Genomic DNA, 12,557 nt, shown 5'->3' on the forward strand with positions numbered 1-12,557 from the left:
CTCTCTCCAAAATAATTTTAAAAAATGTTGCTGTATTGTAAAATACTATGATTTGCCTGGTGACGAAGTAAATTCTGTGGCTTGCTTAGGTGCAAGTATAGACCTTAAAATTCTGTTTTACAATTTTAAACTCTATAATATAGAGACCACATAGGAATTGATTCCTCTAGCTAAGTGGAAATCACAAATATGTGACACCATAATGATCTAACTAATGATTTCAGCAACATGTGTCTCCCACTGTGTTTGAGTGTATGTGTACGTTTATGGTAGTAAAATCTTATAGAAAAGGAAAATGCAAAGTGAGAAGTCTCATTTCAAGTAGCTCTTTGTGTTTCTGCCTTTTTGCAGGAAGTTGAAGGGAAAGTAATGGAGAAACTAGTTTAGGGAAATTTCTGGCCACTCTGTGGGATTGGGAAAAATAAGAGGTTCCTGGACTCTGGAAATTTGGTTGGCTGCACGGGTCTACTTCATCCAGGCAGTTTGCATAGATACTGACACTGCTATCTTCCCTCTGGCAGATGGCTCAATCACAAAGGAGTGAGACAGAAACGCCTAAATGCCTGGCTGGGAATCAAGAATGAGGATGCTGATGAGTAAGTTCCCTCTGTACCTTTCTGTCAGAGGGTTTTGTTCCCAATTTAAGACCTGGGCCTTCTTTATACATGTTAAATATTGGTTTTTATTGTCATTTGAGGACATTGAATTAAGAACTTTGCTCCTTTTTTTGAATTGAATTTTCTAGAGTACCCTATAGGCATTTGAGTTCTGAGACCTGCCTAACCACATGAAACAAAAGCATTGGTCTGAAGGTCATTCAGATACCCACATGTCAGCTTGTTGGATGAGACATGTGAATTCTGTGCTTTCCGTACCATAGCAAGTAATGAAGTTGTTGAAAAGCATCCAACTAATTAGAATTTCATTTTATCATTTTATGGTTAAAGATTTAGAAGAGAGTTTTATTTGTGAATTTGCTTTTAGATATAAGTAACCTGATTGTTAGAATAATATTTTAACATTTAATTTTTAGGACCTATTTTATCAATGAGGAAGATGAAAACCTGCCCCATTATGATGAGAAAACCTGGTTTGTTGAGGATATCAATCGAGTACAAGCAGAGGACTTGCTTTATGGGAAGCCTGATGGTGCATTCTTAATTCGTGAGAGTAGCAAGAAAGGATGTTATGCTTGCTCTGTGGTGTAAGTCTTCCTGGGAGTACGACCTTTTGAAAACTTCTGCATTGATTAAAAGAAAATCAGTCTCTCATAAAATTCAATAAAATTAGTTCAGGTGCAGTAATGAGGGCCCAGGGCTTAGACCATTAATATTTTATTTTATTTTATTTTTTATTACATATATATTAAATTCTTTTTAAAAAAAATATATTTTATTGATTTTTCACAGAGAGGAAGAGAGAGGGATAGAGAGTTAGAAACATCGATGAGAGAGAAACATCGATCAGCTGTCTCTTGCACACCCCCTACTGGGGATGTGCCCGCAACCAAGGTACATGCCCTTGACCGGAATCGAACCTGGGACCCTTGAGTCCGAAGGCCAACGCTCTATCCACTGAGCCAAACCGGTTTCGGCTATATATATTAAATTCTTTATTGTTTAAAGTATTACATATGTCTCATTTCCCCCCCATTGATCTCTCCCCAGCCGTTCCCACCCCTCAGCACATGCCCTCACCCCCCTACTATGTCCATGGGCTATGCTTATATGCATACATATGAGTTTTTTGGTTGATCTATTAGACCATTAATATTTTATAAAGAAAACAGTTGCTGTCCTAGCTGGCTTGGTTCAGTGGGTAGAGTGTTGGCCTGCGGACTGAAGTGTCCCAGGTTCGATTCTGGTCAACGGCACATGCCTGGGTTGCAGGCTTGATCCCCAGTAGGGGGCGTGCAGGAGGCAGCTGATCAATGATTCTCTCATCATTGATGTTTCTACCTCTCTCTCCTTCTCCCTTCCTCTCTGAAATCAATAAAGAAATATTTAAAAAAATAAAAATAAAGAAAACAGTTGCTTTAGGAGAAATGATATCTGAAATCATTTTAGGGATTTTAATTTAAATGGTAAGTAGATTAGGTCCTGCAGTATTGCTTGGATTTTAGGTATTTGTGAAAAGTAATGAGATCTTCCATTGAAAAGATAACTTAATTCTTTTTTTAAATGTATTTTTATTGATTTTAGAGGGGAAGGGAGAGGGAGAGAGAGAGAAAAATACATCAATGATGAGAGAGAATCATGGATCGGCTGCCTCCTGCATGCCCCCTACTGCGGGAACCATGACCTTCTGGTTTTCTGGTTCATAGGTCCATGCTCTACCACCAAGCCATGCCTGCCAGGCATCACTTAATTCTTTAGTAGTCTTCTGCATGCCTAACGTGGTCTTCATTATCAGATTTAGGAAGGCTTGATTAAATAGAAATGTTTTTGCTTCAGCAGAAAAACTCTATCTAAATTTTGTACTTAAATAGTATTCTGTTGGGTAGTGATAGGTAATGTTCGGTGTTTTCCATAAGATCATCTTATGAATTTGTTTGGAAAAGCCTATTTTCCTTTTAATGGAAATTCTGGGGCAACTAACCATGTGTTGGTCAGATTTTTGCCTAAGTGTTATGTATATTCCTTAGAAAGGCAAATTTCTTCATTGACAAAGACCATACTTAGATTGGAGGTTTAGTATGATGATTATGAGAGCAAGCTTTGGTGCCAGATGTACTGGATTAAAATCCTGATTCTGCTCCTTACCAGATGTGTGACCTAGGGTAAATTACTTAACTTTTCTTTGCCCAGTTTCATTATCTATAAAATAAGGATAATAATAATAATATCTACTTGGAAGTTTTTTCCAAGTATTTAATGAATTAATATATGTAATGTAACGTGCGTTGATCAGTGCTAGCTCACAGTAAGTAATCTTACTATATTATTGTGATAGTGATGCTACTGATGGACATGGCAGAAGGCAAGCAAAGATGACCAAATGTTTTTCCCCTCAAAGAGGGCAGTGTGGTGAGGATAAAGGCACTCATTAACAGAGTGCTCAATGCTTTACATGATCATCTTGTCTTTAGTGGTCTACCTCTGTATTGAGTCAGAGTTTGAGTCCAAGTTTACCTGGTTTCAAAGCCCACATTTTCCTATTGCAACACACTTCATTTCACAATTAAATATCCAAGATAAATAGAATCACTGTGAAATGGTATCATTAGTTGCCTGTGCACATGAAGAATTGTTAATTTTGGTGGAGAAAAAGAGAATTGGGGGGTTTTGCGGAAGAGGTGGCATTTGAGCTGAACTTTGAAAAGATGAATAATGGGATACCTATTGGCAGGAAATGGGAGGAATTGAAAAGTACATTGGATTACTGTTTTCCAGAGATAGAGCTACTTGAAAAGCGGTTTCATTTCTCTGAAACATGGACTGCTCAAGTTATATGAGTGGAAATGGCAGGAAAGGGATGGTTCTTGTAGGATTTGAGATCTTTTAAGACCAATAAAAAGAAGGAAGGTGATAATCCCAGTGCATTGGTCCCTCACCCCAGGTCACTGGGTCACAGGCTCACATAAATCCAGGGAGACCAAGGAGCAGCTTGAATATCTTAGGGAGCTGTGTATTCTTTTTCTCCTTTTTTTTTTTTTAAATTATTTTTATTGATTTCAGAGAGGAAGGTAGAAGGGAGATAGAAATAGAAACATCAATGATGAGAGAGAATCATTGATCAGCTGCCTTCTGCATGCCCCCCACTGGGGATTGAGCCCACAACCTGAGCATGTGCCTTGACCAGGAATCGAACCGTGATCTCCAGGTTCATAGGTTGACGTTCAACTACTGAGCCATGCCAGCCAGGCTTTTTCTCCTTTCTTTAGCCATAGACTTGGCCAGACTCAGGTCCACAGCAGTGTGGATTTCCCTTGCCTATTAAATCCAACTGCAGTCATATATCAAATTGGAGTTCACATTGAGATTTTCGGAAGCGAAAGAGTCTGGCATCACAAAAACTTCCACTTGTTTGGTAGCCACTTTGGCTACAGGAAGCCTGCTTACAGTGATCTCCAATATACTTAAGACATTTGCTAAAGGAGGGACATGAATAAGTTCAGTTTTTTAGGAGACACTCATACCAAAATTAAAATGATCATGTAGTAGGAAGTGAAGGCATGTAACACCTTTGTTTTTCCACTTTAATTTTTGTTAATGCCATCATAAAAAAGCCTCAGAATAAACCATATAGCCTTCTGAGGCTAAAGACCTACAGCCAGCAGTACATCTATTCCACTAGGCTAGGGAGTCAGAGTGAGCACTTGTGATCCTTATTGTTGTTGCCATTTGGGATACAAAATTTGATTAGGGATAGAACAACTAGATAGATAAAGAAAGAAACAGAAGACTTGAACAGCACTATAAAACAGCTAGACCTAACAGACATGTTTAGAATATTCCACCTACCAACAGAGGACACATTCTTCTCAAGTGCACATGCAACATTATTCAGGATAGACCACAGGTTAGACCACAGGTCTCAATAAATTTAAAAGGATCAAAATAATACAAAATATGTTCTCTAACCACAATGGAAATAAATCAGAAATCAAAAACAGAAGGAAATTTGGGAAATTTCACAAATGTGGACAGTAAACACATTCCTAAATAACCAGTAGACCAAAAAGGAAAAGGGAAATTAGAAAATACTTTGAAATGAGTAAAAACAAAAAAACATATCAAAACTTATGGAATGCAGTGAAAGTAGTGCTAAGAGGGAAATTTATAACTATAAACATTTCTATTAAAAAAGATCTCAAATTAATAGCCTTACCTCCTTCTACCTTAAGAAACTACCCGCCCCCAAAAAAGAAGAGCAAACTAAGCCCACACAAACAGAAGGAAAGGAATAATAAAGATGAAATAGAGAATTAAAAACAATTGAAAGTCAGTGAAATCAAAAGTTGGGACCAACAAAATTGACAACCTCTAAATTCACACACACACACACACACACACACACACACACACACACTCACACAAAGATACAAATTACTAAAATCAGGATGAAAAAGGAGACATTACTTGTAGTCCTTATAGAAATTTAAAATGATGACGAGGGAATATTATAAAACAATTATATACCAGCAAATTAAATATCTAGATGAAATGTACAAATTCCAAGAAACACACAAACTACCAAAACTGACTTAAGAGGAAATAGAAAATCTGAAATATGAAGAAAACTATAGCAAGTAAAGAAGTTGAAATATTAATTAAAAAATAAAACTATCCACAAAGAAAAGCCCAGGCCCAGTAGGCTTTACGGGTGAAGTCTATCAAATACATTTTAAAGAATTAACACAAGTCCCTCACAAACCCTCACAAAAACATAGAAGAGGAGAGAACACTTTTCAACTCATTTTATAAGGGTAATATTACCCTGATAGCAAAACCCAAAGTTTTTTTTATTTTATTTTAATATCTTTATTGATTTTAGAGAAGGGAGAAGGAGAAAGAGATAGAAACATCAATGATGAGAGAGAATCATTGATCAGCTTCCTCCTGCACACCCCGTACTGGGGATCAAGCCCGCAATCCAGGCATGTACCCTGACTGGGAATCAAACTGTGACCTCCTGGTTCAGAGGTCGACCCTCAACCACTGAGCCATGCTGGCTGGGCCCATACAAAGTTATCACAAGAAAAGAATTGTAGTAGGAATTATCCCAGGAATGCAAGGGTGGATCAGTATAAATCAATCAATACAATAACCCATGTTAATAAAATAAAGGACAAAAATTACACAATTATTTCAGTAGATGCAAAAAGCTTTGACAAAATCCAACAACTCTTCTTTTTTTTTTTTTTTTTTGCAAGGCAAATATCTTTACTCCTACCTACATTTTTGTTGTTGTTAATCCTCACCCGAGGATATTTTCCCATTGGTTTTTAGGGAGAGTGGAAAAGAGAGGGAAAGACAGAGAAACACTGATGTGAGAGAAACACCAGGGTCCGGGCCAGGGAGCAGCCTGCAACTGCCCTTGACCCAAATCGAACGACCCTTTTGGTCTGCAGGCTGACACTCTATCCAATGAGCCAAATCAGCTAGGGCAGTGGTCGGCAAACTCATTAGTCAACAGAGCCAAATGTCAACAGTACAACGATGGAAATTTCTTTTGAGAGCCAAATTTTTTAAACTTAAACTTCTTCTAACGCCACTTCTTCAAAATAGACTCGCCCAGGCTGTGGTATTTTGCGGAAGAGCCACACTCAAGGGGCCAAAGAGCCGCATGTGGCTCGCGAGCCGCAGTTTGCCGACCACGGAGCTAGGGCAATCCAACAACTCTTTTATTTTAAAAAACACTGAACAAACTAGGAGTAGGAAGGCACTTCCTCAACCTGATAAAGAGTTATCTATGAAAACCCACAGCTAATGTCATACTTAATGGTGAAAGACCAAATGCTTTTCCCTAAAATAGGAAAAAGACAAGAATGTCTACTCTCACCACTTCTAAATATTCCACAGAAGGTTCTAGCTAGGGAAGTTAGGCAAGAAAAAGAAATAAAAGACATCCAGATTGGAAAAGAGTAGAATAAATGAGTTCATCAGCGTTGTAAGTTAAAAGATTAGGATACAAAAATCAGCTGTATTTCTATATACTAGAAATGAACAATCTGAAAATGAAATGAAGAAGACATACGATTTATTTTTTATTTTATTTTATTTTTTAAAAATATATATTTTATTGATTTTTTACAGAGAGGAAGGGAGAGAGAGAGAGAGTTAGAAACATCGATGAGAGAGATACATCGACCAGCTGCCTCCTGCACGCCCCCACTGGGATGTGCCCGCAACCAAGGTATGTGCCCTTGACCGGAATCAAACCCAGGACCTTTCAGTCCGCAGGCTGACGCTCTATCCACTGAGCCAAACCGGTTTCGGCAAGACATACGATTTATAATAACATCAAAAATGATTCAATACCTAGGATTAAAACAAAAGAAGTACAAGAGCTGTATAATGAAAACTATAAAACAATGAAAGAAAAAAAAAACAATGAAAGAACTTAAAGTAAGATCTAAATAAGTTGAAAGACATCCAGTGTTCATAGAACAGAAGACTTCATATTGTTAAGATGGCAGTGCTTCCCAAATTGGTCTACATGTTCAATGTAATCCCTTTCAAAAATCCCAGCTGGATTGTTGCAGATATTGACAAGATGATCCTAAAATTCATGTGAAAATGCAAGGGATCCAGAACAGCTAAAATAATCTTGAACGAATAGAAAAAAGTTGAAGTACACCTCCTGATTTCAAAACTTACAACAAAGCTACCGTAATCAAAACTGTGAGGCACTGACAATAGGATAAACATGTAGATCAGTGAACAGAATTGAGAGTCAAGAAATTCTTACATTTATGGTCAATTGGTGTTCAACAGGGTCTCAAGACCATTCAGTGGGGAAAAAATAGTCATTTCAACATGATGCTGTGACAACTGGTGAGCCACATGCAAAGAATAAAGTTGGACCCCTACCTCACACTATATACAATAATTAAGAATGAATTATAGATCTAAATGTAAAAGCTACAAGTGTAAAACACTTAGGAGAAAACATAGGCATAAATCTTCGTGACTTTGGGTTAGGCAGTAGTTTCTTACATATCCAAAGCACAAACACCAAAAGAAAAAATAGATAAATTGGTCTTCAACATAATTAAAAACTTTATTGCATCAAAGGAAACTGTCAAAAAAGTGAAAAGACAACCTACAGAATAAGATAAAATATTTAGAAATCATATATCTGTTAAGCAACTAGTGTCTAATACATAAAGAACTCTTAATAAAAAGACAAATGTCCCAATTTAAAAATGAGCAGAAGATTTAAATATACATTTTTCTTAAGATATATAAGTGGTCAATAAGCATATGAAAAGTTGCTCAATATCAGTAGCCATTAGAAAACTGCAAATCAAAACCACAATGAGACACTGCTAGGATGACTATAAAATAAAAAAGATGGACAATAAGAAGTGTTGGAAAGAATGTGGAGAAATTGGATCCCCTTGCACTGCTGGCAGGAGTATAGAACGGTGCAACCATTTGGGAAACCAGTTAGGCAGTTCCTCACAAAGCTAAACCATGTGACTCAGCAGTTCCCACTCCTAGATATACATCCAAGAGACCTGGAAATATATGTCCATACAAAAACTCATACACCAATGTTCAGAGCATCATTCATAATAGCCAAAAAAGTGGAAACAACCCAAATGTCCATCAATTGATGAATGGATAAACAAAATGTGGAATATCCACACAATAGAATATTTATTCAGCTATAAGAAAAAATGAAGTACTAATACATGCTACAACATGAGAGACTTTGAAAATAGTGTGCTAAATGAAAGCCAGGTACAAAAAGTGTGATATTATATGATTCCATTTATATGAAATGTCCAGAATAGGCAAATCCATAGAGAAAGAAAATAGGTTAGTTGCCAGGGCCTGGGGGGAGAGAGGAATACAGAGTAATTGCTACATGGTTTCTTTTTAGGGTGATGAAAATATTCTAGAATTAGATAGTGGGGATTGTTGCACAACCTTGTCAATATTCTAAAAAATACTGATTTATACACTAAAAAAATGTTTTTTGGTTTGTTTTGCTCCTCTTAGTATTCTTGCCTAAGTTGAGTGACTACATGGAGCCATCCATTTTAGCTTTACCAGGTCTTGGTGGGAGGTGACAGGTCTGTAAGGGAGTTATGGAGACACACATGGATGTAACATTTTACAAACTTGGTTGAGAAGAAACATTTCTGCGCCTCCGCTACAAAACAGTTGCTTTCAGGCTTCTGGGATCCCTTTATCATTCCCTGCCTTAATTCCGTGGTGTTTGTGTTGTGTCTTGCAGTGCCGACGGGGAAGTGAAGCACTGTGTGATCTACAGCACCGCCCGGGGCTATGGCTTTGCGGAGCCCTACAACCTGTACAGCTCGCTGAAGGAGCTGGTGCTCCACTACCAGCAGACATCCCTCGTTCAGCACAACGACTCCCTCAACGTCAGGCTTGCCTACCCTGTCCACGCACAGATGCCCTCGTTCTGCAGATAAAGTGGGAGTGGGAAGAGAGGTGGCTCTCTAGCATTTTTTTCTACAGTTTTATTAGACTATGAGGGCATTCTTTCTACGTAGACTGCTTGTTTTGCACAAGAAGTGATTCTGTGAATGTGAAGTGGAGAGGCCGAGCAGCAGCGGTCAGGAGAGGGTGTAAGGGGCCTACGGGTCTTTGGGACCCAGCTGTGCTGCTGCACTAGCATAGGAAGCTGGAAGCAGATGTGGTTTTTCGGGAAGTCTGTTTCACTGGGGTTTTTTTGTGTTTTTTTTTTTTTTTTAGCCAAGCACCCTCAACAGAACACATTAGGCTTGAGGTGGTGAGGGGTTATATCTGGAAGCTTCTGCAGAGTCCATATCCTCTTTGGGTCTTCAACTCTGAGAATGTGATGGGTGTGGCTCTGTGGGGAGTTCTGTTTTGATCTGGCAGTCTCTCTTAACTTCCTCCCAGAAAAGGTTGTTTTGGTTCTGTGGTAGAATGGCATTCAGTGAAAAAGACAACCAAAGGAGAATGGGGAGGCTTGGGATTTCATCTACAGACTCTCAGTTAAGGGGTAAAAACCCTTCAACTGCAGGTCCTGTGTTTCTTAATTAACATAACTTAGACATCAGCGTCTCATAGCTCCTCCCTCTAAAAAAGCATTGTTTAGAAACCAAATTGATCCCAGAAAAACAATGTTTGTTATAGGACTAAGGTCTGATGGAAGAAGGCAGCACTCGTGTCTGAATGCACACTTCTGTACCGAAACTTGAAAATAAAAGGAAAGCTAGAATTTGTTAGTTTTAGCAAACACTAAATTGGTCAGTTGAACCCTTCTGCCCTGCCCTTGTTTCTCTGAGGTGAGGAATAGTGTTCTTTTTGTAGGCATGGTAAGCTTTGAATCATAAAATGAAGTTGGTGCTTGTGTGGTGTTTCCTTAGCCTAAAGAATGGTCTGTTGTTTGAAACCTTTGTAACTTGTTTGTATGAGTAAAGAAAAGGTGCAATCCAGTGCTTTTAGATGGCTTGATATACCAAATAATGATATAGAACAATATTCTTATATGTGCTTCCCCAAGTTTAAAGGCCCTGCAGAAACAGTGACCATGTTAACGACTCACCCCTGTCCTTTGCTGGGTAGGGCTTCAGGGCATTCATAGGTTGCTAAGGCTGTAGCAGTAAGGGACCAGATGGGGGGCAGGGACCTCAGTACATCACAGACCCAGGAGCTCCGGTGTCCAGGGCAAGGGTCATACCACATTACCCATGTGCTTCCATTTTGTAAGGAAAGGATAGGATGGTTTGGAGTTCAGACTGTTAGTAAAAACCAGCTGGAGGCTTTTCTCTTTGCCTTTTCTGTGATCCTGCCATTAAGATGATGTGCACAGACTGTCCTGATTTTAGGCCAGGATCTTCTGCTCCATGTGTTTAAGCCTTCCAGCTGAGTGGAGCTAGGCAAATGGAGTTGGAGGCAGGCATCTCCTCCTACCTCCATTATGCCCTCCCCCAGCAGTCAACACTCATTGGACAAATAGAATTCAGCTGCCTCTGAGCCAGTCCTGGAACCAGAATAGGCTCAGAGTGAGTCAGCTGTTTGAGCCCAAAGCTGTGCAGTCAGGCGTCCTGGCTGAGCTACACAAGAAGCCAGTATCTGGGTCTTGGTACTTAGGCTTACAGCTAGGAAAGCTCTAGTTTTGGGGATGGAAGAAACATATTGCTTTTCCTGCGCATTTAGGACTATGACAGAAATTAGATCTAGATGAGGATAGGAAGGAAAGGACATATCTTTGGCTATTCCTTCATTATGTTGCAGTTCCAAATTGGATGAGGCAGACAAATGAAGTCCTTTCAGTGTCTCTGTTCTGACTTAAGCCCTTAACTGTGTGAACTGCACATCCCTTCCCCGAATTGCCAGATTGAAATCTTGCTGAAAGTTTTAGGGTAATGGCAGGCTGATTGCTGCTAGACACACCTTGGTAGCCTTGCACCTGGTGTTGAACCTTGGTAGCCTTGCACCTGGTGTTGAACCTGGTGTTAGTTGCTCAAGATTGGGTGCAAGGTGTCCCTCCTTTCTGGTACTAAAATTTAGTATCCGGAATGTCTTAAATGAAAATGGGGATAAGGATACACAACTGTAATGTTGCTCCTTGTCAGGCAGACGTTAAGGGTGTGCAGGGAGAGAGCTAGCATCATCTATTATCTGCACTTGGGCTGCTGGCTTGTGGAGAAGGGCTGCTCTTTTTTAGTCCTACATTCCTTCACTTTTTGTTTCTTTCCTGTTTTTCATTCTTGAATTTGTTGCTTTGTGGGGACTAAGACCCAGGGATCATTTGAGAAATTGAAAAGTGTCTTCTTTGCCACGAATTGCTTGATCCTAATGAGTCAGTGGAAGTGGCATAGGGACCAGTCGACTAACCATGTGGAGGGGTAGTATGCTGCTTCTTTACTCTGTGGTCTAGGCAGCAAGCCTTGGCCTCCGTGTGAGTCTAGCTCTGTGTCCTGGGATGCTCTTTTATGGCATCTTAACTGCATCCTCACTGAGGCAGAGGGTAAAGAGACAGAACAAGACCAGTGCGGCCCATTGCTTTCCTGGCTAGAGAAGCCAGCTACCAACATGGAAGCAGCTTGGGGCTGGCTGGACACAGGTCCTAGGCCCATCTATTCCAGATGGAGCTTTCATCACTGAACAATGTTCTGTCTCCACCAGGCCATAGATGCTAAACGTTGGCCATGGCTCAGGCCTCTACAGGGTAGCTGTGTCCTTATTGCTGATTTAGTCAAGGTTGAGGACTTCCTAATAACTCTCCTGCCCCATTTCATCTCCAAGCCCTGATGGGACCTCCCAGTCATTTTGGGCCTCATGTGCTCCGGGAATGCTTTTTTGAGAGCCAATATGGTGTCTTCCATGGGTTTCTTCTTGCTGCAAGGAACCAGCCTCCTGGGTCCTCTTGGGCCAAGAATTGCATCTGGGCAATTCCTGGTTTTCAGGGTGATCTCTGTTGCCAGTTAAGACTCCAGAGTAGTCCTCTGTGAGGCTTTAGTGGCCTCAGAGCAGAGGGTCCAGATGGGGGTCTGTCTGGGCCCTCTGCTGCCAATGGCTCAGCCTTGCTCCAGCTCCAGCCACTTGTGACAACCTTGTTTCCTTACAGATTCCAGCATGTGACTTTGGTGCCCTGTTGTTACTTGTGAAAAACCTATTCTGTTGTCTTTGATGTAGTCAAAAAAATTCATGTAGTTTACGTAAAAATATGATTCACAAGGAAGCCAACTATATGTCTTGTGTTGGGACAGTTCATAATGTAGTTCCTAGACCACTTTTGCAAATTGTTCTTGTCACCAGATGTGTTCAGACATTGCTGTGCAGTTGTAGGGGAGGGTGGGGGGAGGATGGGGGAGATACTTTTTGGTCTTTTTGTTTTGGACCTTTCCCCAAGAGGGGACAGTTTGACCAACTTGCTCCAGTAATGCA

The 12,557-nt window shown here is 40.0% G+C and overlaps 1 protein-coding gene across 1 annotated transcript in view; it reads left to right on the forward strand.

Moving 5' to 3' along the window:
- PIK3R3 (phosphoinositide-3-kinase regulatory subunit 3) overlaps positions 1-12,557 on the forward strand; it is a 103,948-nt gene extending 91,391 nt beyond the window's left edge. The window contains exons 8-10 of the mRNA XM_028160094.2: positions 522-596; positions 1,034-1,204; positions 8,911-12,557. Of these exons, the coding sequence (XP_028015895.1) occupies positions 522-596; positions 1,034-1,204; positions 8,911-9,109 (445 nt within the window). The 3' untranslated portion in view covers positions 9,110-12,557. The remainder of the gene's footprint in view (positions 1-521; positions 597-1,033; positions 1,205-8,910) is intronic.

This window comes from Eptesicus fuscus, chromosome 9, assembly GCF_027574615.1.
Source record: "Eptesicus fuscus isolate TK198812 chromosome 9, DD_ASM_mEF_20220401, whole genome shotgun sequence".
In the NCBI taxonomy this organism is placed as follows: Eukaryota; Metazoa; Chordata; class Mammalia; order Chiroptera; family Vespertilionidae; genus Eptesicus; species Eptesicus fuscus.